Source organism: Ursus maritimus, unplaced genomic scaffold, assembly GCF_017311325.1.
Source record: "Ursus maritimus isolate PB19 unplaced genomic scaffold, ASM1731132v1 scaffold_14, whole genome shotgun sequence".
Classification (NCBI taxonomy): Eukaryota; Metazoa; Chordata; class Mammalia; order Carnivora; family Ursidae; genus Ursus; species Ursus maritimus.
Genome location: NW_024423786.1, coordinates 53076054 through 53096783, shown reverse-complemented (window position 1 = coordinate 53096783; position 20730 = coordinate 53076054). Strand labels below are relative to the sequence as shown.

Genomic DNA, 20730 nt, shown 5'->3' with positions numbered 1-20730 from the left:
CACCCCACCCCCAGCAGTCAAAAATCTACATATAAACTTTTGACTTCCCCCAAAAGTTAACAACTAATAGCCTCCTATTGACCAGTGTTACATTATCATATACTGTATTCTTTAACAATAAAGTAAGCTAGAGAAAAGAAAATATTATTTAAAAAATATTAAGGAAAAAAAATACATTTATGGTCCTGAATGGTGTTTATCCAAAAAAAACCCACATCTAAGTGGACCTACACAGTTCAAAGCCATGCCATTCAGGGGCCAGCTGGACATGGGCACATACTCCCCAGCTCTGTCACAGGACAGGCCCAAACACACTGATGCCCCAGGAGCAAAAGCACACTTCACTCCCAGACCTTGGCTGTTATGCCCCGCTCCTTAGTAACAGGGATCAGGGCCCCTGTAGACATGGCTGATTCTAGGGCTGGGGCAGGGAAACCCAAGGCAAGCTCGAGCACCCTGTGATGCCTAGAAGTGAGGGAAGGACCCAGAAAACCATGAACGGAAAAGTACAGGGGGCCCCTGAGGGAAGTACCACTGGCCAGAGTGAGAACAGTTTGAAAATAATAATAATTATAGGACTGGATCATAATCCAAAGAAAAAACCAAATATCCACAAATCCATACTGAAATAAATAAACGAATGAATAAGTACATAGATGGGGGAGAAAGGACAACACTTCGTACAGAAAAATTCCAATGAATAATGAAAGAAATGAAGGAGGGGCGCCTGGGTAGCGCAGTCGTTAAAGCGTCTGCCTTCGGCTCAGGGCGTGATCCTGGCATTCTGGGATCGAGTCCCACATCAGGCTCCTCCGCTGGGAGCCTGCTTCTTCCTCTCCCACTCCCCCTGCTGTGTTCCCTCTCTCGCTGGCTGTCTCTCTGTCACATAAATAAATAAAATCTTAAAAAAAAAAAAAAAAAGAAATGAAGGAAATAGATCGTCATAGAACACCACTGAGGGACCGCTAAAACTAGAAGAAACGTGAAAAAGAAACAGGTCAACTGCGTAGTGTCAGAGTATCTCCTCCAAATCGATACCAGTCACCATGGTGGTCTGAATCACGCCCACCAGGATGTGGAGCTTAATTTCTCTCTGCTTGAGTGTAGGCTGGACTTGACTCGCTTCTAATAGCTAGCACAGTATGGAAAGAGACAGATAGTAGCTACTGCGGGGAAGCCTGGCAGACAGCACCTCAACAAAGGGATCGAGGCTAACGTCCCCAGTAATAAGTCAAGTCACTATCAGGTCCTCCCTAGTACGATGTGATGGGGGGGCGGTGCTCTTCACCTCTGCAGTGTTCTTACCAAAATCTGCAACCCCAGCTAATCATGAGAAAACACCAAACAAACCCAAGTTGAGGGGCATTCTTCAAAATGCGTGGCTAGTGTATTTTTAAAACGTCAAGGTCAGAAAAGACAAGAAAAAGCAGAGAAACCAGCACAGACTGAAGGAGGCAAAAGAGACATGGTGCTGAACACAGGGTAGGATCCTGAAGCAGATCCCAGAACAGAGAAAGAACACTAGGAAACGGGGAACTCTGAAGTCTGAATCCAAATTAATACCGTGTGCCGTGGTCATGGGAAACATAAACATTAGGGAAGCGGGGTGTGGAGAACATGAAGACTGTACAGTATATGCAACTCTTCTGTGTTTCTAAAATTAATTCAAAATTAAAAGTTACAAAAAAAAAAATCTTGGACTGTGAGATAGTTCGTCCGTACACAGCTGTTACTGAGAGCCCTTTATGTGCATCTGGAGTAACCCGAGTTTGTGAAGCTACTGCTTTCTTCGCATGTGAATTACATGGAATAAATACAGATCAAGTCTTTCTGATAGAATTTCATGTCCAAATTGACATGATTCAGGACATGTAATACACATACCAAATTTCCAAGACTTAGTATGAAAAAAGAATACAAAATATCTCAGGAATTTAAAAATATTGATAACCTGTTAAGATGATAAAGTTTTAAACATAGTGGGCTAACTAAATTACATTATTAAAATTAATTTCACCTGCTTCTTTTTTGACATTTTTAAATGTGGCTACTAAAAACAATTTAATTACACAGGGGGCTTATATATTTCTACTGGACAGCCACTGTATGAAATGTAATTCACACACTGAAACAAGAAGGGCTTCTTGGGGGTGCCTGAGTGGCTTGGTCAGTTAAGCGTCTGCCTTTGGCTCAGGTCATGGCCTTGGGGTCCTGCAGTCGAGCCCCTCACTGGGCTCCCTGCTCAGTGGAGAGTTTGCTTTTCCCTCTCCCTCTGCTGCTCCCCGCTTGTGCTCTATCGCTCTCTCTGTCAAATAAATAAAATCTTAAAAAAAAGAGAGAGAGAGAGAGAAGGGCTTCAAATGCATCTGGCCACTTCTAAGACAACATGCAGATATGAAGGGAGCATTTCAGCAAAACTCCACTCACTTGATTGGTCCTAGGACACACAGGAATCCATTCACCTGTCCTGAACACGCCACCTTGTCCTGGGTCAGCCCGAGCAAGCTCTCCCAGGCCACAACCAATGCTCTAGCTCATTTTCCACAGGAATAAATCAACCACAGCTCATATAAGGCTTCTGGGTCAACACGGGATCAGAGGGCAACTGTCTGGATCCCCCTAGACGACCCTGAGCTCCCAACTCAGGGACGTTCATGTTGTCCACTCATTCTGCCCAATAACGTGCTTTGCTGTTGGCATTTAAAAATAGGGACCTATCCAGAATGTACACAAAACTCTCACAACTCAACAACAAAAAGACAGAACGCCAATTAAAAAATGAACAAAAGACTGGAATACATGTTTCTTCAAAGAAAATCTGCAACTGGCCAACCAGCACACTAAAAGACGCCTGGCCTCATCGGTCACTTTGGAAATGCAATTCAAAACCACAATGAGATACCACTTCACACCCACTAGGACGGCTATGATTGGAAACACTAATAAGTAAAAAAAAGGAAGGAAGTGCTGGCAAGGATGCAGAGAAAACTCGAACCCTCACTCACTGCTGGTGGGAAAGTAAAATGGTGCAGCAACTGTGGAAGACAGTTCGGTGGTCCCTTAGAAAGTTACACATGGGGACACCTGGCTGGCTCAGTTGGAAGAGCGTGCGACTCTTCACCTCAGGGTCATGAGTTCGAGCCCCACATTGGGCGTAGAGATGACTTAAAAAGAGAGAAAAAGGAAAAGAAAAAAAAAGTTAAACAGAAATACCATATGACCCAGCGACTCCACTAGGCATCTACCCAAAGGAACGGAAAACTGGTGTTCAAACAAGCACACGCATATACGTGTTCACAGCCGCCGATGATTTACGACAGCAAGAACTGCCCGCAGCGCGTATGTCCATCGGCGCATGAATGGGGAGACGAACTGGGACACACTGCAGAATGTTAGCCGTGCAAAAGAACGGTGCTCTGATACATGTTACAATGTGGATGAACTCACACATGTTCCACCGACTGGACGGAGCCAGACACCAAAGGTCACATGAGGAACAACCGCTTACCAGGGACAGGCTTTCCTTTTGGGCTGAAGAAAGTATTCTGGAACTAGGTACAGGTAGTGGTTGCATCACATTGCGAATGCGCTAAAACGCCACTGAATTGTTCACTTGAAACTGGTTAATTGTTCTACGAATTTCATCTCAGTTTTTAAAAAGGTGGGGGATGCTGTTGTGTCACAAGCCTTCCTGACGCCCCCAACTGCCCCTCCAAAATCCATCTGGTCCGTCCATTTAGTCACTCATTCCACAAATATTTACCCGGTGCCATCTCTGTGCTGGAGGCCAGTACGCAGCAGAGAGCGAGACTGGCGGGGCGCTGCCCTCGAGAGCTTACGTTCTAGTGGGAGGGCCAGACATCAGACAGATAAACACGTATCCATTTAAATACCCTGGAAAAGCAAAAGAACAGTGTGCCAGGAGAAAGAATAGAAGGGAGGGCCGAACTCAGAGAGGAAAATGAGAGCAGATCGCTCTGGGCCCTCCCTCACCCTAGCTGTGGAACCTTGGGCAGACTCACTTCCCTCATCTTTCATTTTCCCACCTGTAAAACGGAACCTACCCCTTTGTGGGGCTGTGTGAGGGTCATGGGGGCTACATAGCCCCTGGCCTAGGTTATCGGTTATCATTAAATACTTTTTTCCTAAGTATAAAATTATCTGAGGTATAGCAATATTTAAAAAAAGAACAGAGGGGCGCCTGGCTGGCGCAGTCGTTAAGCGTCTGCCTTTGGCTCAGAGCATGATCCCGGCGTTCTAGGATCGAGTCCCACATCGGGCCCCTCCGCTGGGAACCTGCTTCTTTCTCTCCCACCCCCCCTGCTGTGTTCTCTCTCTCGCTGGCTGTCTCTCTATCACATAAATAAATAAAATCTTAAAAAAAAATAAAAATAAAAAAATAAAAAATAAAAAAAGAACAGAAATCACATGATCATCTCTAAATAAAGAAAGAGCACTGGACACAATTCAACACCCTTCTGTGATTTAAAAAAAAAAAAAATCCGCAAACTAGAAACAGAAGGAAACTACCTCAACATCATAAAAGCCACATATGGAAAAGCCACAGCCAATACCACACACAGTGGTGAAGACTGAGCCCTCTGCCTCTAAGGTCAGCAACAAGGCAAGGGCGCCTCTCACCACTTGTATTTCACATAGCGCTGCAAGTCGTGGCCAGAGCGCTGGGCAGGAAAAAGAAAAGAAAACACAAAGGCATCGAAGTTGGAAAGGAAAAAGTAAAATGATCTGTTAGCAGATGATAACCTCTTATATGTAGAAAACCCTAAGACACCCCCCCCACACACACACAAACACACACACACACACACACACACACACACACACAAACTGTTAGAACTAATAAATAAATTAGCAAAGTTATGAGATACAAAATCAACACAAAAAAATCAATGGCATTTCTATACACTAACAACGAACAAAGTGAAAACAAAATTAAGGAAACAAATCTACTTACAATAGCAATAAAAAGAATAAAATACTTAGGAATTAACCAAGGAGGTAAAAGATTTGTACAATAAAAGCCACAAAACACTGCTGAAAGAAATTAAAGAGCACATAAATGGAAAGACATCCATGTCCGTGGACTGGAAGACTTCATGTTGTTAAAATTTCAATACTGATGAGGGATAGAAGCAGAAAAATGTTCACCTTCAGCCTGGAAGGCTGACGTCTAAATAGTTCTGATAAGGATCAGATACGTGCTGGTTGCTACATTCCGCAAGGGTCTCATGACTGCCTATGCATCTCACCGATAGTTAACGTGGAACTGAGTGATAAGCGCCAGAGAAATCTTGCAAAAGTAGTTTTACGAGTAGAAATTTGAAGAAGACATTTATGATCTAATACTCCTTGCATGTCCCTTCCCCCTGGAGCACTACGCATATAACCACCAGCTTCATACAGCAGAAGCACAGCTCTTTCTGCCCATGGGTCCTGTCCCTGCGCTATTTACATAAATTTACTAAGTTGCACCATACAACGTCTCAAGAATTCTTTCTTGGCCACTGCACTCGACGACCTCGCCAGAGTACAGCGGCAGTGGAAAACAGCATGGTGGTTCCTCAAAATATTACAAATAGATTTACCATATGCTCCAGTAACGGCACTTCTGGATATAGACCCAAAAGAAGTGAAAGCAGGATCTCAAAGAGATATTTCTATACTCACGTTCCTAACAGCAGTGTTCACAGTAGCTAAAACGTGGAAGCAACACAAGCGTCTATAGATAGATACATGGAAAAGCCAAATGTGGTGGGTATGTCCACACAACAGAATACTATTCAGCTTGAAAAAGGAACGAGGCACTGACCCGCGCGACAAAACGGATGAGCCCTGAGAACACGACGCTCAGTAAAGCGCCAACTAACCAAGGCCCAGTGCTGTACGATTCCACCTGCCTGAGCTACCTACAGCAGGCACGTTCACAGAGACCGAAAGTAGAACAGAGGCTACCAGGGGCAGGAGGAGGAGAGGTTGTTATTTCACTGGCTTGGTTTTACTTGGGATGATCAAAAAGCTCTGGAAATAGTAGTGATGGTTGCACAGTATTGTACAGTACTTGACGCCGATGAATGGTACATTTAAAAGTGGCTAAAATGGCAAATACTATGTCACAGACACACACAAACACCCACACACCACAAACCAGAAAAGGCAAACTCAATAAAATGGACTTCATCAAAATCAAGAACTTCTGTTCTTTGCAAGACACTGCTGAGAGACTAAGGAGACAAGCCATCAAATGAGTATCATAAAGGACTGATATCCAGAAATATAAAGAAATCTCACAAATTCAGTAAGAAAACAGACAACTCAACTTGTAGAAAATGGCAGACACTTCGAACAGACACCTCAGAGAGAATGACAAATAAGCATATGAAAACATGCTCAACGCCTTTAGTCATTAGGGAAAGGTCCAGAACCAGATGGTTTCACTGGTAAACTCTACCAAACATTCAAAGAATTAACACCAGTTCTACTCAAACTCTTCCGAAAACAGAAGAGGAGGGAATACTTCCTAACATATTCTGTGAAGCCAGCATTACATCAATATCAAAGGCAAAGATACCACAAGAAAACAACAGACCAATATTCCCTGTGAATAAAAAAATCCCCAAAGAGGGGCGCCTGGGTAGCACAGTCGTTAAGTGTCTGCCTTCAGCTCAGGGCGTGATCCCGGCGTTCCGGGATCGAGCCCCACATCGGGCTCCTCCGCTGGGAGCCTGCTTCTTCCTCTCCCACTCCCCCTGCTTGTGTTCCCTCTCTCGCTGGCTGTCTCTCTCTCTGTCAAATAAATAAATAAAATCTTAAAAAAAAAATCCTCAAAGAAATACTAGCATCCAATATCACTCTTAAAAGATTATACACCTGAAACTAATGATGTACTATCAGTTGGCTAATTGAATTTAAATGAAAAAAGATTATACAGTAACTGCTATCTATCCCAGGATTGCAAGGGTGGTTCAATGTAAGAAAACCAATCAAAACGTAATACAACACATTAACAAAACAAAGGAAAAAAACCTACATGATTATCTCAACGGAGGCAGAAAAAGTGTTTGAAAAAATGTAAGGCCCTTTCATGATGAAAACACTCAGAGAGCTAGGAATAGAAGGGGGCTTCTTTAACCTGGAAAGGGCATTTATGAACAACCCACCACGAACACCATACTCCAAGGCAAAACACTGAAAACTCAGCCATAGCTTTAAAACTTAAGATCAAGAACAAGATAAAGATGGACCACTTTCACCATTACTATTCAACACCGTAATGGAAGTCCCAGGCAGAGCAATGAGGCAAGAGGAAGGGAAAAAAGGGAGGAGGGAGGTGGGCATCCAAACCGGAAAGGAAGAAGTAAAATTATCTCCGCTTGTTGATGGTAGCTTACGTGTACAAAATCTCAAAGAAGCCCCCCCCAAAAATAAACAGATTCAGTAAAGTTGCAGGGTGTAAGATCAGCACACAAAAATCAGTTGTGTTTCTACACACCATTGATGAACACTCCGAAAAGAAAATTAGGAAAATAATTCCACTAATAATGGTGTGCAAAAGAATAAAATACCTAAGAATAAATTTAAACAAGAAGATAAAAGACTTGTATACTGAAAAGTACAAAAGACTGCTGAAGGAAATTGATTAAAGAAAACCTAATTACATGGAAAGACATCCCATGTTCGTGGACTGGAAGACAATATTGGTAAGAGAGTAATGTCTCCCAAGTGATTTATAGATTCAATGCAATCCCTATCAAATTTCCAGTGGTCTTTTTTGCAAAAATGGAAAGCCAAACATCAAACTCATATGGAATCGTAGAGGCCCCAAATAACCAAAACCACATTAAAAAATAAACAAAACTCCCACAAAATCAGAGGGCTGTCATCTCCTAATTTCAAAACCTCCTATAAAATTACATAATGGGGGGGGCACCTGGGTGGCTCAGTTGGTTAAGCATCTGCCTTCGGCTCAGGTCATGATGTGGGTCATGGGATCGAGTCCCACATTGGGCTCCCTGTTCAGCAGTGAGTCAGCTTTTCCTTCCCCCTCTGCCCCTCCCCTCTGCTTGTGTGCGCTTCCGCTCTCTCGCTCTCTCTCCCTCCCCCAATAAATAAATCTTTAAAAAAAAATTTACAACAATGAAAACTAGTAACCAATGGAATAGAATTGAGAGTCCAGAAATACACCCAAACATCTATGGCCATCTGATTTTCAACAAGGGCGCTAAAGCAACTCAGCAGGGAAAGATTAGTCTCTTAAACAAATGGTGCTGGGACAAACGAATAATTACATACAAAGAATGACCTGGACCCCACCCTCATGGCATATATAGAAATTAACTCAAAATGCATCAACTATCTAAACAGAAGATGTAAAACTATGAAAGTTAAACATAGGGATAAACCTTCACGACTTCAGATTTGGCAATGGAATCTTAGAGTTTATATGCTAAGTGTGAGCAACAAACAAAAACAGATAAATTGAACTTCATTTAAAAATCAAAAACTTTAACACATAAAAGGACATTATCAGAATATGATAAACACCCTATGGGGTGGAAGAAAATATTTGTCAAGTCACACATCTGGTAAGCGTTTACGATGCGGAATATATGGAGAACTCTCATAACTCAACAACAAAAAGACAATTGAATTAAAAAACGGACAAAGGATGCATATAGCTGCTTCTCCAGACAGGATATACAAATGGCCAATAAGCACGTGAGATGTTTAATATCATCGGAAATGCAAATCAAAACCTCAGTGAGATACCATTACATACCCGCTAGAAAGACTATAATAAAAAAAATTTTTAATGGAAAATAACAAGCATTGAGGAGTTTTCACACACTGCTGGTGGGAATATAAAGGTGCAGCCGGTGGAACCACTGTTTGGCAGCTCCTCATAAAGGTTAAAGCCAGAATTACCACAGGACCCAGCAATTCCACTCCTCGGTACACACCCAAAAGAAATCGAAACCGGAGTTCCCACATGAACACGTACAAGGATGTCCACAGCAGCACACTTCACACAGTGAGTAAGTGGAAACGGCCCAAATGTCAGACTGAACAGATGAACAAATAAATTAGAGCCTAGGAGCTCTTCACCGTTCATGCATTCCCTATCTGTGAATTTGGCTACTCACTAAAATGTATTTATAAACTGAAAATCAACACTTGCGGCTTTCGCAGTCATTCCCAGACATGCACGGAGGGGGTGACAACTCTGAGCCTCCCAGTGCTTGTTCCCAACGGACTCAGGACAAGGTGCAACTCCGCGTTCCCGTCACAGCTCTCGGGGTGAGAGCAAGAGTCCTTCTCGTGGTGTATCCTGTGCCATGGCTGTCACATTTTTGTGCTTTTCGCTGGTGATTTTACGGTCTGAAAGGGCCCCAAGCATGACGCTGTCTAGGGCCTAAACCCAGGCTGGCTGTGAGGCACCTTACAAAGGAAATACATGTGTCAGACAAGACGGGTTCGGGCAGCTGGCTGTGAACTCAGGGCTAATGAAGCCGCAGTGTATGTTAAATAAGGTGTCTGTAAACGCAAACACTTAGAGCTCAAGGCTAGGGAGCCATCAGTTGAAGAACATGTGACCAGAGGCTTCCAGGAACCCAAGCCTGTGCTCCCCTCCCCCGGTGACAGTGGCTCAGTCTTTATTAATTCAGTGTTGGCGGGGACATTACAGAACCTAACTCCTGAGGATAAGAGGAATGTTACTCGCTCATAAAAAGACATGGAGCACCGACACCACTGCAAACACAGAGGAACCTTGCAAACATGACAGAGCGACAGAAGCCTGACACAGAAGGACACGTATTGTACCACTCCTTTCACATGAAATGTCCAGAATAGGCAAACCCACAGAAGAGAAAGCAGATTAGAGGTACCAAAGCTGGGGCTGAGGACAACAGGGAGATGAAAAGTTCTGACTTTAAAACGGTTAACTGCATGTGAATTTCACCTGACTTGAAAAAGATTTTTTTGACAACTGTGGTACTAGAGAAAGACATTTGGGCTTTGTTCCTGGTTCCTGGCACAGATCTCCAAAACCCTGGGAATGGCCTGAGTGACAGGGTGTCTTTGGTTCTCATAAGACAACCCTTGGTGGGACCCTAGACAGGGCTGGCTGGATGGGGCTGGTTGCCAGAAAGACCAAGCCTTGACGAGAAGCTTGGATCTTCCAGCCCCAGGTCCCAACCTCCAGACGGGTGAGGGGCTGAAGGCTGAGCCACTCACCAATGGCCAATGATTGTAATCAATCGCGCCTACGTGTGAAACCTCCATGAAAACCCCTAACAACGGGGTCTGGAAAACACCAGGCTGGTGAACACACGAGGTGCTAGGAGGGTGGTGGGCCCGGGAAGGCCTGGAAGCTCTAGACCCCCACCCCGTACGCCTCTTCTGCCTGGCTGTTCCTGAATTGTATCCCTCAGAATAAACTGGCAACAGTAAGTAAAATGTTTATCAGAGTTTTCTGAGCTGTTCTCGCAAATTATGTCACCTGAGGAGGGGGTCGTGGGCACCCGTCCGTTAGAAGCCTGGGCTGGCAACTGGCACTGGAAGTGGGGGCAGTCCTCTGGGGCCGAGTCCTTCACCTGTGGGGCCTGTACTAGTTCCAAGCAGACGGCGTCAGAATCGAATGCAGCTGCAGGACACCCAACCAGAGTCTGCAGAGTCAGAGCTGGAGAAGCGTTCTTGGAAAGGACACCCCTCGTTTAGAGTAGGAAGTGGTCTTAGTAAAAACACTCAATAATGAGTATGCAGTAGGACGAAGCTCCCCCACCCACTCCCATTCTGTCTCCCTTGGGGGAAAGGAGTGCTCTGGGGAAAGGAGTGCTCTATCTGTCAAACAACGTGGCCTCACCTAAGTACTACCGCCACACAACACGGAAGCAGAGTTCCTTCAGTTCACAGACACCGCGGTATTCAGGGTCAAGGGTGGGTAAAAACCCCCTCAGGCTGACACAAGAAAATGTCCTGTGCTTGAGAAAGCACCTGTCTTTGCTGTGGGCATAGACCCTCCCCACCCCCCAGAAAAGCCAAAGGTCATCTTTCTTCATCTCTGGCACGCTGACCTCCTCTGGGGCCCCTGGAGGCTGCCTTCTCCACTCACCTTTCTTTTGCAGATTAACCACCAGGCGCCATCTCACCGGCAACAGTGACAACACACTCTCACCTAATGCTCAGCCAGTCCTGGGCACCGGGCCAAGCGCTTTGCCTTTCATCTCTCTGAGTCTTCCTACCAGCCCTGAAAGGCAGGCACAACTAGGAGCCCCATCATGCGGATAGAGAAACTGAGGCCCAGGGAAGGAGGCTGTCCACTCACTTCCCCCTTGGCTTCCTATCTCAAAGGTCAACTTACCTCACCTACAGCGGCACCGTAACCAAATGCAACCCCTGCCTACGTCGCCAGCAGATCCGCTCACAACAACCCTGCTTCCAACAGTACTCCAAGCCCACGGAAGCTCCTTTTGCAGTGAACTGTCTCATCTTTCCAAACCTTCGAAAGCAGGGACCCACATTCAGACAGCTGCAGAACACAATGCCTGAAACACTGTCTCCGTCACCCAGATGTAAGCAAACACCAGGATTTGTGAACAGCGGATGCCCTGGGTCATGCCTGTCTTGGGTCTTGAGGCAACAGGTGTAAACATACAATCACAGGCTCTGCTGGCTCAAATCCCAGCTTTGACCATGACTGCGTGGCCTTCACCAAGTCACTGGGTAACGAGGAGCTCCTTCATCCACAGACTGGGGAGATCACCTTCCTCTAGGCCTCATCTGGAGACTCAGTAGGTACCCCTTAGCAGAGCACCTGGCCCAGGGCACACACCCCACAGGACCTGTGACAGGACTTGTATCCCAGGTGCCTCCCACTGCAGGCCTCGCTTCCCGGCTTTTCCCAGTTCAGGGCCGCCCTCTAGAGCTCTGGGGGCAAAACTACCTCCAGGAACAGAGGAGGCCAGCATTCGTCCTGAGCAAGAACAGGCTGCAGTTCTGAGAACAGGATCACAGCGGCACTCCTGCCCCAGGCCCACAAGCCTCTGCGCCAATTGGTCAGACAAGTCTATGCCTAGGAATAGGACCTTCCTTTTCTTCAACAGAAAAAACAGCCGCGCACCAACAGATTTCAAATGAAAACACGAGCCGAAATTTTAAAAACCTACGATACCTAAAATGAAAGAATCACAGTATAAGTAAATTCTACTTCAAGAAACCAGACCCGAACAAGAACTCTTTCACTTGAACTAGAAGCCACCCACCCTGGATTGCTGGACGCACAGGGGCAGTGAGCTGCACACGTGCGCCCTCTAAAGGGGCACCTGAGGAAGTGGCGGAATGCTGGGGCCTGGTGAGGAACTGGGACTAGAGGCTCGAAGAGCCCAGGGTCCTGCCCTGCCTGCCCTTTTGAGACAGAGAGACAGACAGACAGACACACACACACACACACACACACACACACACACCTGCTCACTCCCAATAAGAAAACCCAAGGATCCTGAAAGAACACACGGGGATTCAGGACACCCTCAGAGGGGTCGTCTTTGCTTCCTCGATGCCCCAGGATAGGTGAGGGCGCTGTGCCCAGGAGGGACACATCCTACGGCTAAAGGGTCACCGGAGTTCCCTTTGTTCCCCACCAGATGCAGGACAGAGGGGTGGAACCTTGGGAACTCAGCGTAGGAAGTTCAGATGCAAGGCTCAGGGGAGCATTACAAGATGCGGCGGGCAGATGCAGTGACCCACGTGGGGACCTTTCCTGGGGCTCCTATGGGGGCGGGCAGGTTGTACCTGCTCCATCTGGGTTCTGTAACACCTGGCGCGTCTGCGTGTGGCTGGCCTAGATCTCCCCCACTGCACAACGCTGAGAAGGGGGGCGCTGAACTAACAGCACCAACCACGCCCTGCCCCAACATCCCCCAACGCGCAGCTGGCCCCACATAGCCACCTGCCAAGCCAGGGGACTGCAAAGGCCAGGCGCTTGATTCTCCCCCGCAAGAGTTCCCCTGGCCGCCCTCAGATACGTGGTCTGACTGAGATGCCGTAAACACAGGGTAACAACTCAGCCTGGAGGGACACTCCAGCATGCAGTTCTTACGCAGACCGACACGTAAAAAGGGAGAGGAGCGGCTCTTCTCTGGGACAAGAGTTCTTAATCACTGAAATGATCTGCCGCCTTTCTGAGGTAAACGTCACTTCACACAATCCCAAATAGTGGACGTGCCAGACAGGAGACAACACTGGGCCGTCTCGGCTCTGTGCCAACCCGCTGTGCAAGCTGGAGCAGGAGACACCTTCTCTGGGCCTCAGAGTCCCCAGTGGTCTCGAGGGACTTGGAGCCCTGGGGGCCTCGCTCCAGCTTTAAAACCAGAAAAAAAAATGCTTCTGTGGTAAACCTAAGTGTCCATCGATGGATAAATGGATAAAGAGAATGTGGCCAGTGTGTGTGTATGCCTACACACTACAGCGGAATATTGTTTGGGCCTGGGATTTGGGGCTTGAGAAATCTCAAAGGGCTTGGGATTTTGAAGAAGAAAATCCTTCATAGATGAACCTAGAGAGATTATGCTAAGTGAAATAAGCCAGACAGAGAAAGACAAATACCACACAGTATCACTTATACGTGGAACCTAAAAAAATAAGAAAATCATAGAAACAGAGTGGAAAGTAGCTATCAGGGACTGGGGGTGGCAGAAGTGGGGAAAGGTTGTTCAGTTGCAAGATGAAGAAGATCTGAAGATCTGATGTGTAACATGGGGACTACAGCTGATAACACTATCATTAATTGAAATTTGCTAAGAGAGTAGAACTTAAATGTTCTCCAAGAAAAAAAACAGGGCGTGTAAGGTGAATGGATGTGCTAGTTAACCTGACGGGGAAAATCCTCTCACAAGTGTGAGCATCTGCCAAACCATCACGTGGCACAATTTAAACGTCTTATACTTTTGTCGGCCACACCTCAATGAAGCTGAAAAAAAGAAAAAAAATGCTTGTGTCCCGTAGCAACTGGCAACCCCAATCGAGCAGTCCTTGCGGGCGCCCATGGGCTCCCGCAGCTCCCAGTGAGGACAGAAAGCGGCCTACGAGCCTGGGCGGGGCTTCCAGCAGCGGGCTCTGCAGGCCAGACAAGGGGTGAGGCAGTGAAGGCCGGAGCTGCTGCCTCCCTGCTCAACACTGAGCACAACCCGTCCTCCAGAGGGTGAGCCCCACGGAAGGCTCCATTCGGCTCATAGCCAAGAAGCTGGAGCAGGGTCTGGACGGTCCCCGAGACCCCTCCCAGCTGCCAGAGCACCGTGCCTTCTCTGGGGAGTACATGAAACCGAGCAGCACCCCCACCCAGCGGGAGAGGCCCGGGGCAGCTACAACCACTAACAGAGGCTGCAGAAGTCACCATAGGAAAGGTGCCAACTAAGGCGCAAGCACCAAGCTCTCCTGCCTCTTGCCAACGTTTCGAGAGAAAACCTGGAGAGCAGCAAAGGTCCCTGGGCCAGGAGAAAGGGCTCCAAGAGCCAGGGCCACTGACGCAGCAATGCACAGCCTCTGTGTGGGGCTTCCTCCCCTGGGCTGAGCCCTCACCTCCTGGCAGGCCCTTGGGGAGGACTGGGAAGCTGAGTGGGCACCACCACTGCCCATGTGGCTGCAGACATAGCTCCCACCAAGGACAGGAAGGTCTGCGCGTCAGGGACGAGAGAGCAGACAGGTCTCAGGAAACACTAAAGCCTTGGTGGCCTGGGGGACCCGAAACGGCTTCTGAACCTCAAAGGAATGAATCTACTTAACCCAGAGATGAGCTGTCACCAGCTGCAGGACTCCTACACCACCCGCCCCTCGGAACACCAGTGCACATGAAGACCAAGAACTTTCTGCAGACGGACTCAGTCTCCCCAGCCATCAGCAGGCTGCTGCCCCCAGGGACTGAGAGGCCAGCGACACCTGCCCAGAGACTCACCCTGGCATCCGTCCCACCTCCACAGTCCCCGCCCCCTCCTCCACACTCCTGGAGCAGTGAGAGGCCTCCCTAGGCGGGACTTTGGAACACTGCCCCACCGCCTGCTGCAGGGCCCAGCCCCAGCAGGGCAGTCTCTCCCCTGCATCTCCCCCCTCAGCCCTTGCTGAAGAGACATGGAGCCTTTGCCCGTGCACACAGGCTGGCCTCTTCTCTCAAGAGTGGCCACTCCCCGGGCCTCTCGGGTCTTGATCCCCCGAAAGCCTCAGGAGGACCCAGGCTTCTGTGATCTGTGCCCAAGAGGTCCCACAGCCAAATCCCACTGAGTCACACCCGCTGAAGTGGCACTCGGCTCCCAGTGGGTCAGCACACCTGAGCACCATTCCCCGAGGCCCTTGATGCCTGGTGGTGTGTGGAAAAGCCAGGTCTAAACAAGGGACTCATTAGGCAAGCGGTGGCATCCGCTGGCCTCCCACGGAGAGCTCCTTCCTGAAGAAGGCAGAGCTGCCGGCAACCAGTCTAGCTGTGCTTGCGGAAAAGCACACATCTGAGCCAGGAAAGCTCACCATGGCCTCTTGGTGGCGCCTGTGAGAAGCAGAGGGAGGCTGCCGGGAAGGCTCTCTATCTTAATGACTGGTCTCTTAAAAAAAAACAAAAAACACGCTGTGGTCTGAATGTGTCCCCCCCAAACTCCTATGTGGAGTCCTAACCCCCGGAGGTGCTGGAAGGAGGAGGTGGGAGCTCAGAAGGTGATTGGGTCCTGAGCCCTCATGAATGGGATGTGTGTGCTTATGAAAGACACCCCACACATCCTGCCTCTTCCTCCGCATGAGGACACAAGAAGTCTGTGACCCGGGAGAGGGCCCTCCTCAACCCAGTGGTCACCCTGATCACAGACTACTTCCAGCTTCCAGAACCATAAGCAATAAATCTCTGTTGTTTATAAGCCACCCAGTCTGTGGTATTTAGTTACAGTGGCCGGGACGGAATAAAACAACATACGTAAATATAGATATTCACTGTGTTTAAAAAAGTACACATGGAAGAAAATAAAACAAAAACCCCTTATAACCCTACCCCTCAGATTACCCTTTTCACATGTCTGCTAAACCTAACTCCTTTTCTCTATGAATAATATACATAAACGTGCTTTTTCTACTCAACAATATTAAGCCCCCCCCACCCGCCCTGCAGGTCATCGAAGATTCTGTATAGATGCACCATAAACACATCGAACCAATTGCCTACCGTCGGACGTTTTATATAACTTCTGCATCTTGGCCACTGCTCATGGCCAGTGACTAACCCCCTAAGACCATCCACAGAATCTGGCCCTGTCGTGGCACGTCACTGCTGACTCAGGGCCCACACACACCTGCAGAGCAACTGAACACGGATGTGGCCCAGCTGCTCCCCGAGAAGGCCACATCCACGTGCACTCCCACCCGCCGTCCCAGCAGGCCGGTTCCCCAGCCCCCGCCTCCCACACGAGACGGACGCCCCACTTCGTGTGCCTGCACTCTAACTCGGATATCCGCTCCGAGTGACTCCAACACTCCCTCCCGCACGCAGCCCCGGCTCCACCCCCTCTTCTGTGAAAGTCCTTCTCGCTGCTACTCCGGGATCCTACCTTGTTTTTGAAGTACACCTCGATGGGCATGATGAAGCCAGCGTAACCCGACTCCTCCACTTTGTAAGGGGGCTCCTTGCACACTAAAAAGAAAGGAAAAGTGCATCATCAGCTTCCTGCACACTCAAAGGCCCAGCCGCCAGCAGCAGTAAGCTCGCAGCCCCTCTGTGCCTCTTCTCAGGGCTCAGCGGGCCTCGCAGGACTGTAGCTTTTCAGAAGGCCAGCTCCCCCTCGGAGTGTCGAATCCCATGGAATTCGAAGCATCACGGGGCATAGAAGCAGAGCAGGAGAAAGTTGACCACACCACGGAAGGAGGGCAGCAGAGGGGCGCAGGAAGGGACGTGAAACAAGCTAAGACAGAGTAGCCACTGCCAGCCACAGGGACAGCCACAGAGTTCAACCAAATCGGGACAGTGAGGTGCCAGACCCTGTGGGGCCCCAGCGTCCCTGGCAGGGAGGGCCGTATCTGCCGCCCTCCTCTGCTCACTCAAACACGCTAACAGAGGCCCAGCTGGGGCCAGTGACACAGACGTGGGGAGATGGGAGCGGGTCTTCCCTGGGACTCCCCTGGGTTCCATTTTAGCGTCTCACAAAGGCATTCCCAAGTGACTGAATAGAGACTCGATAACCCCAGAGATGAAAAAAAAAAAACCTGAAACTAAAAAGAACAGCAAAGTACAAGTAAAATGACCTCCAGCAACCACACCCTCCAGAATGAACCTCAATGTTCTGACATGCAAGCTGTCGTGAAAACACCGTTCTCCTGCTTTTAAGAAAAATCCAAATAGTACAGGTCCACTCCCCTGGTCTGTCACCCCTCCCTCTCCAGAAGCAATCACTATTGGGAGACAGGAAAACATCCTGCCAATCGTGAAAAACCGTTATGCACATGTCTGCACCATTCAGGTAGTTCTTAAGTGGGCCAGAAACTGATGGAAAACAGTGCATGGAACATAATCAAAAAGAATTTTTAAAAATTAAAATGGTGTAAAGTTTTTCTTTAGAAAAAAATCTTTTTGGCTCTCAAATATCTCATCCAATACCATATGTCAAATATCTCATGAGTCTCATCTATGCCAACAAAACTGGCCAACAGGGGAGGTTTGGAATAACGAGGGACCCTCAAAGGCAGGGCTGGCTGGAAAGTACTGCATGGGACCTCAGCCTGCAAACCCCAGGCGAGCAGGGAATGGGCTTGTGGCTCAGGCTTCAGGAGCCCCGCTGGCCTCAGAGACCGGAGCAGGGATGAGCTGCACAGGTATGAGCTGGCCTTGGCTCCAGGAACCTCGCCCAAGGCTCCATCCACCCCACCCCACCCTCCCCCGTTGAAGACTGCACTCCCTTCGAAGTCCAGCTGCAGGCCGGCTACCATCTCCCCAGCTGTGTGCTCGCTGGGCACTCTAGCAGCCAGTTCCCGTGTCCCGCCATAGGAGACACTTCCAGGGGGCAGGACCTTGCCCACTGCTGGTATATGAAGCTTACTCAACTGGACTGACTTCCCCATCAGGTGTTGGGGGGAGGGGGCTCCCAAAACAGCCCCAAGACACGCCACAGCACACAGCACAGCCTCCTGGAGGCCAGCGGTGGTCTTGCTGCCTCTGTTGAGCACCCTGAAACCGTCACCTGACATCAGGGTCTAGGCATGAAGCATTATTGCCACCAAATGCGGCAGCGACTGCGTCCATTCATTCACTCCACCACTATATCTAGTAGTGTCAGGGGCTGGAGTGATGGCAGAGGCCACGAGGACACCTCTGGTCTGGACAGCTTAGTCTGGCTGTGTCACCACCCTCAGTCTGATGGTCAGCCCACCTAGAAATAACGAGCAGCCCTACTCCAGGACAACAGGCTGGGTCAACAGGTGGTAAACCCAGGTAGCCCGGGGACACTATCACAGGTGAGGTCAGCAGCAAATCTCTATCCCAGCCAGTCTCCTTCTGCTTCTCAGATATCCTCCTGTAGGTGCTGGATGGGAAGCTCAGATGCAGCCGACCCCAAGTCACCTCCTTATTCCCCTCTTAAACCTGCACCTCCCCAGCATCCCACAGCTCAGGACCCAGACTGCCCATCACCCACCCAAGGACCCGAGATCACCCTGAGTCCTCCCTCTGCCAAGTTTACCTGTCACCGAGCTCTATCACGTCTGTCTACCTCCAAAACACTCTGGAATGCACCCACTGCCCCGGTGCCCTGGGCCTCTGCTCCAGCCCAGGCTCTCGCACGGGTTACCGCCCAGCACCTCACTAGCTGTTCTGTCTCGGGCTCACTCCTGGGCGTCTTCTGCACGGGCAGCTGTAATGATCATTCTGAACTGTGAACCGGACTGTGTCCCCGATGGCTCCCCACTCCCCTCAGGACCAAGTTCAAGCCCCTCAAGGGTGTTGCAAGGTGCTTCATCACGACCGGCCTCATCTCTTGCCAGCCTGGCCTCAGGTCCTAGATCCAGCCACACTGACCCGTTCCCAGCAGAGACCACTACCTTTTCATGACCTCATCTTGAAATTGGGGGGTCCACTGCCTAACCAGAAGCCTGCTGGTCGACAAAACCCACCCTGCCTTACAAAGAGCTCTCAGTGAGAGTTCTCACCTGCAGGAAAGAGCCCAGAGAAACAGGAATAATTTGGAGGCCACATGGGAACTTAGGAAAAATGTTAAAAACAACAACAGCGAACTAGAGCCAATGTCCTCAGATCCAAGATATGCCCAACAAATAAAAACAAAGTACTTTAAAAAGGACAATTAGAGAGTAGGAAAGGGTTCTTTGATGTTACAAACAGAGTACTTACAACTTTATAACTCAGTGGATAGACTAGAAAGTGGAGGAAACCTCCCAGGATACAGAGCAAAAAGATCCATTTTTAAAGGGTGAGATGTAAAGAAACAATTCAAATTAAACAAATATAACAGCACCTGATATTTATAAAGCATCTACTGTGTGCCAGGCACTGTTCTTAGCACTTCATACATATTAGTGTATTTAATCCTGAGGACAACCTTGTGAGACAGATACAATTGTTTCTGTTTTACATACGAAAAGATTTAAGCATACAGGAGTTAAGTAAGAAGCATCCCAGAAAGAAAAAAGAGAAAATAAAAAGAAATTGTCAAAGAAGTAGAAGAAAACTTTTCAGAGTTAAAAACGAAGGACATCAAACATCCAACATCAAGAACAACAAAAAGACCCCAGAAACCAACACTATAAAAAATATCCTAAATGCTTCTAGAGAAATGCACGCAAACAAAACAGGTCATCTGCATTAGTGTCAGAACCCAACAGCATCGGACTCCTCAGAAGGGAATGAAACAGTGCTTTAAAAGTTCTCAGGGAGGGGCGCCTGGGTGGCACAGCGGTTAAGCGTCTGCCTTCAGCTCAGGGCGTGATCCCGGCGTTCTGGGATCGAGACCCACATCGGGCTCCTCCGCTATGAGCCTGCTTCTTCCTCTCCCACTCCCCCTGCTTGTGTTCCCTCTCTCGCTGGCTGTCTCTACCTCTGTAGAATAAATAAATAAAATCTTTAAAAAATAAAAAATAAATAATAAAAGTTCTCAGGGACCGCAAGTCTCAAACTAAAATATTATACCCAACCAAACTATCAGTCAAGCGTGAGAACAGAATAAAGGGCTCTCCAATGGAGTCAGAGTTTATTTCCCACATGCCTCTCTTCAGAAACTGCTTAAGTAATTCCTTTCTTTGGACCTTATTTTAGCAATCACTCCAGTAAAACAACAAGCCAAAACACAGGGTAATAAATAAATGTCCCCAGGAGAACAATAAAGTCCCAGGGTAACAGCTAAAGAGGTGGCCTTGAAAGCTGCCCGTCCTATTCAGAGAAGGAAGATAAAGAGAACCAGAATGAAATATCCAGGAGGGGAAGAAGAACTCCACCAGATAAAGGAAATGACTGAGAGGATGTGAAAAAGGTGAAGCTCTTTGGATGTCGAAGAACAATATGAGGGGGAAGAAAGAGGGAGAGGCAATTTATTCAAAGTTACAGCCCAAATATGAGGCAAAGTAAACAGGGTGAAATTTTAGCCAAGAATGATAAAAAGGACCCTTCTGACCTTGACATGACCTTGAGCATTCTCCTTTGGGTGGCCTGGAGCTCAGAGGATGAATGAAATCCTGGGAACATGA

General features: G+C 48.2%; 1 protein-coding gene across 1 annotated transcript in view; it reads right to left on the bottom strand.

Annotated features, from left to right (window-relative positions):
- The window catches only part of MLLT1 (MLLT1 super elongation complex subunit), a 65177-nt gene that overhangs the window by 31990 nt on the left and 12457 nt on the right, over nt 1-20730 (bottom strand). The window contains exon 3 of the mRNA XM_040629495.1: nt 16596-16678. Within this exon, the coding sequence (XP_040485429.1) occupies nt 16596-16678 (83 nt within the window). The remainder of the gene's footprint in view (nt 1-16595; nt 16679-20730) is intronic.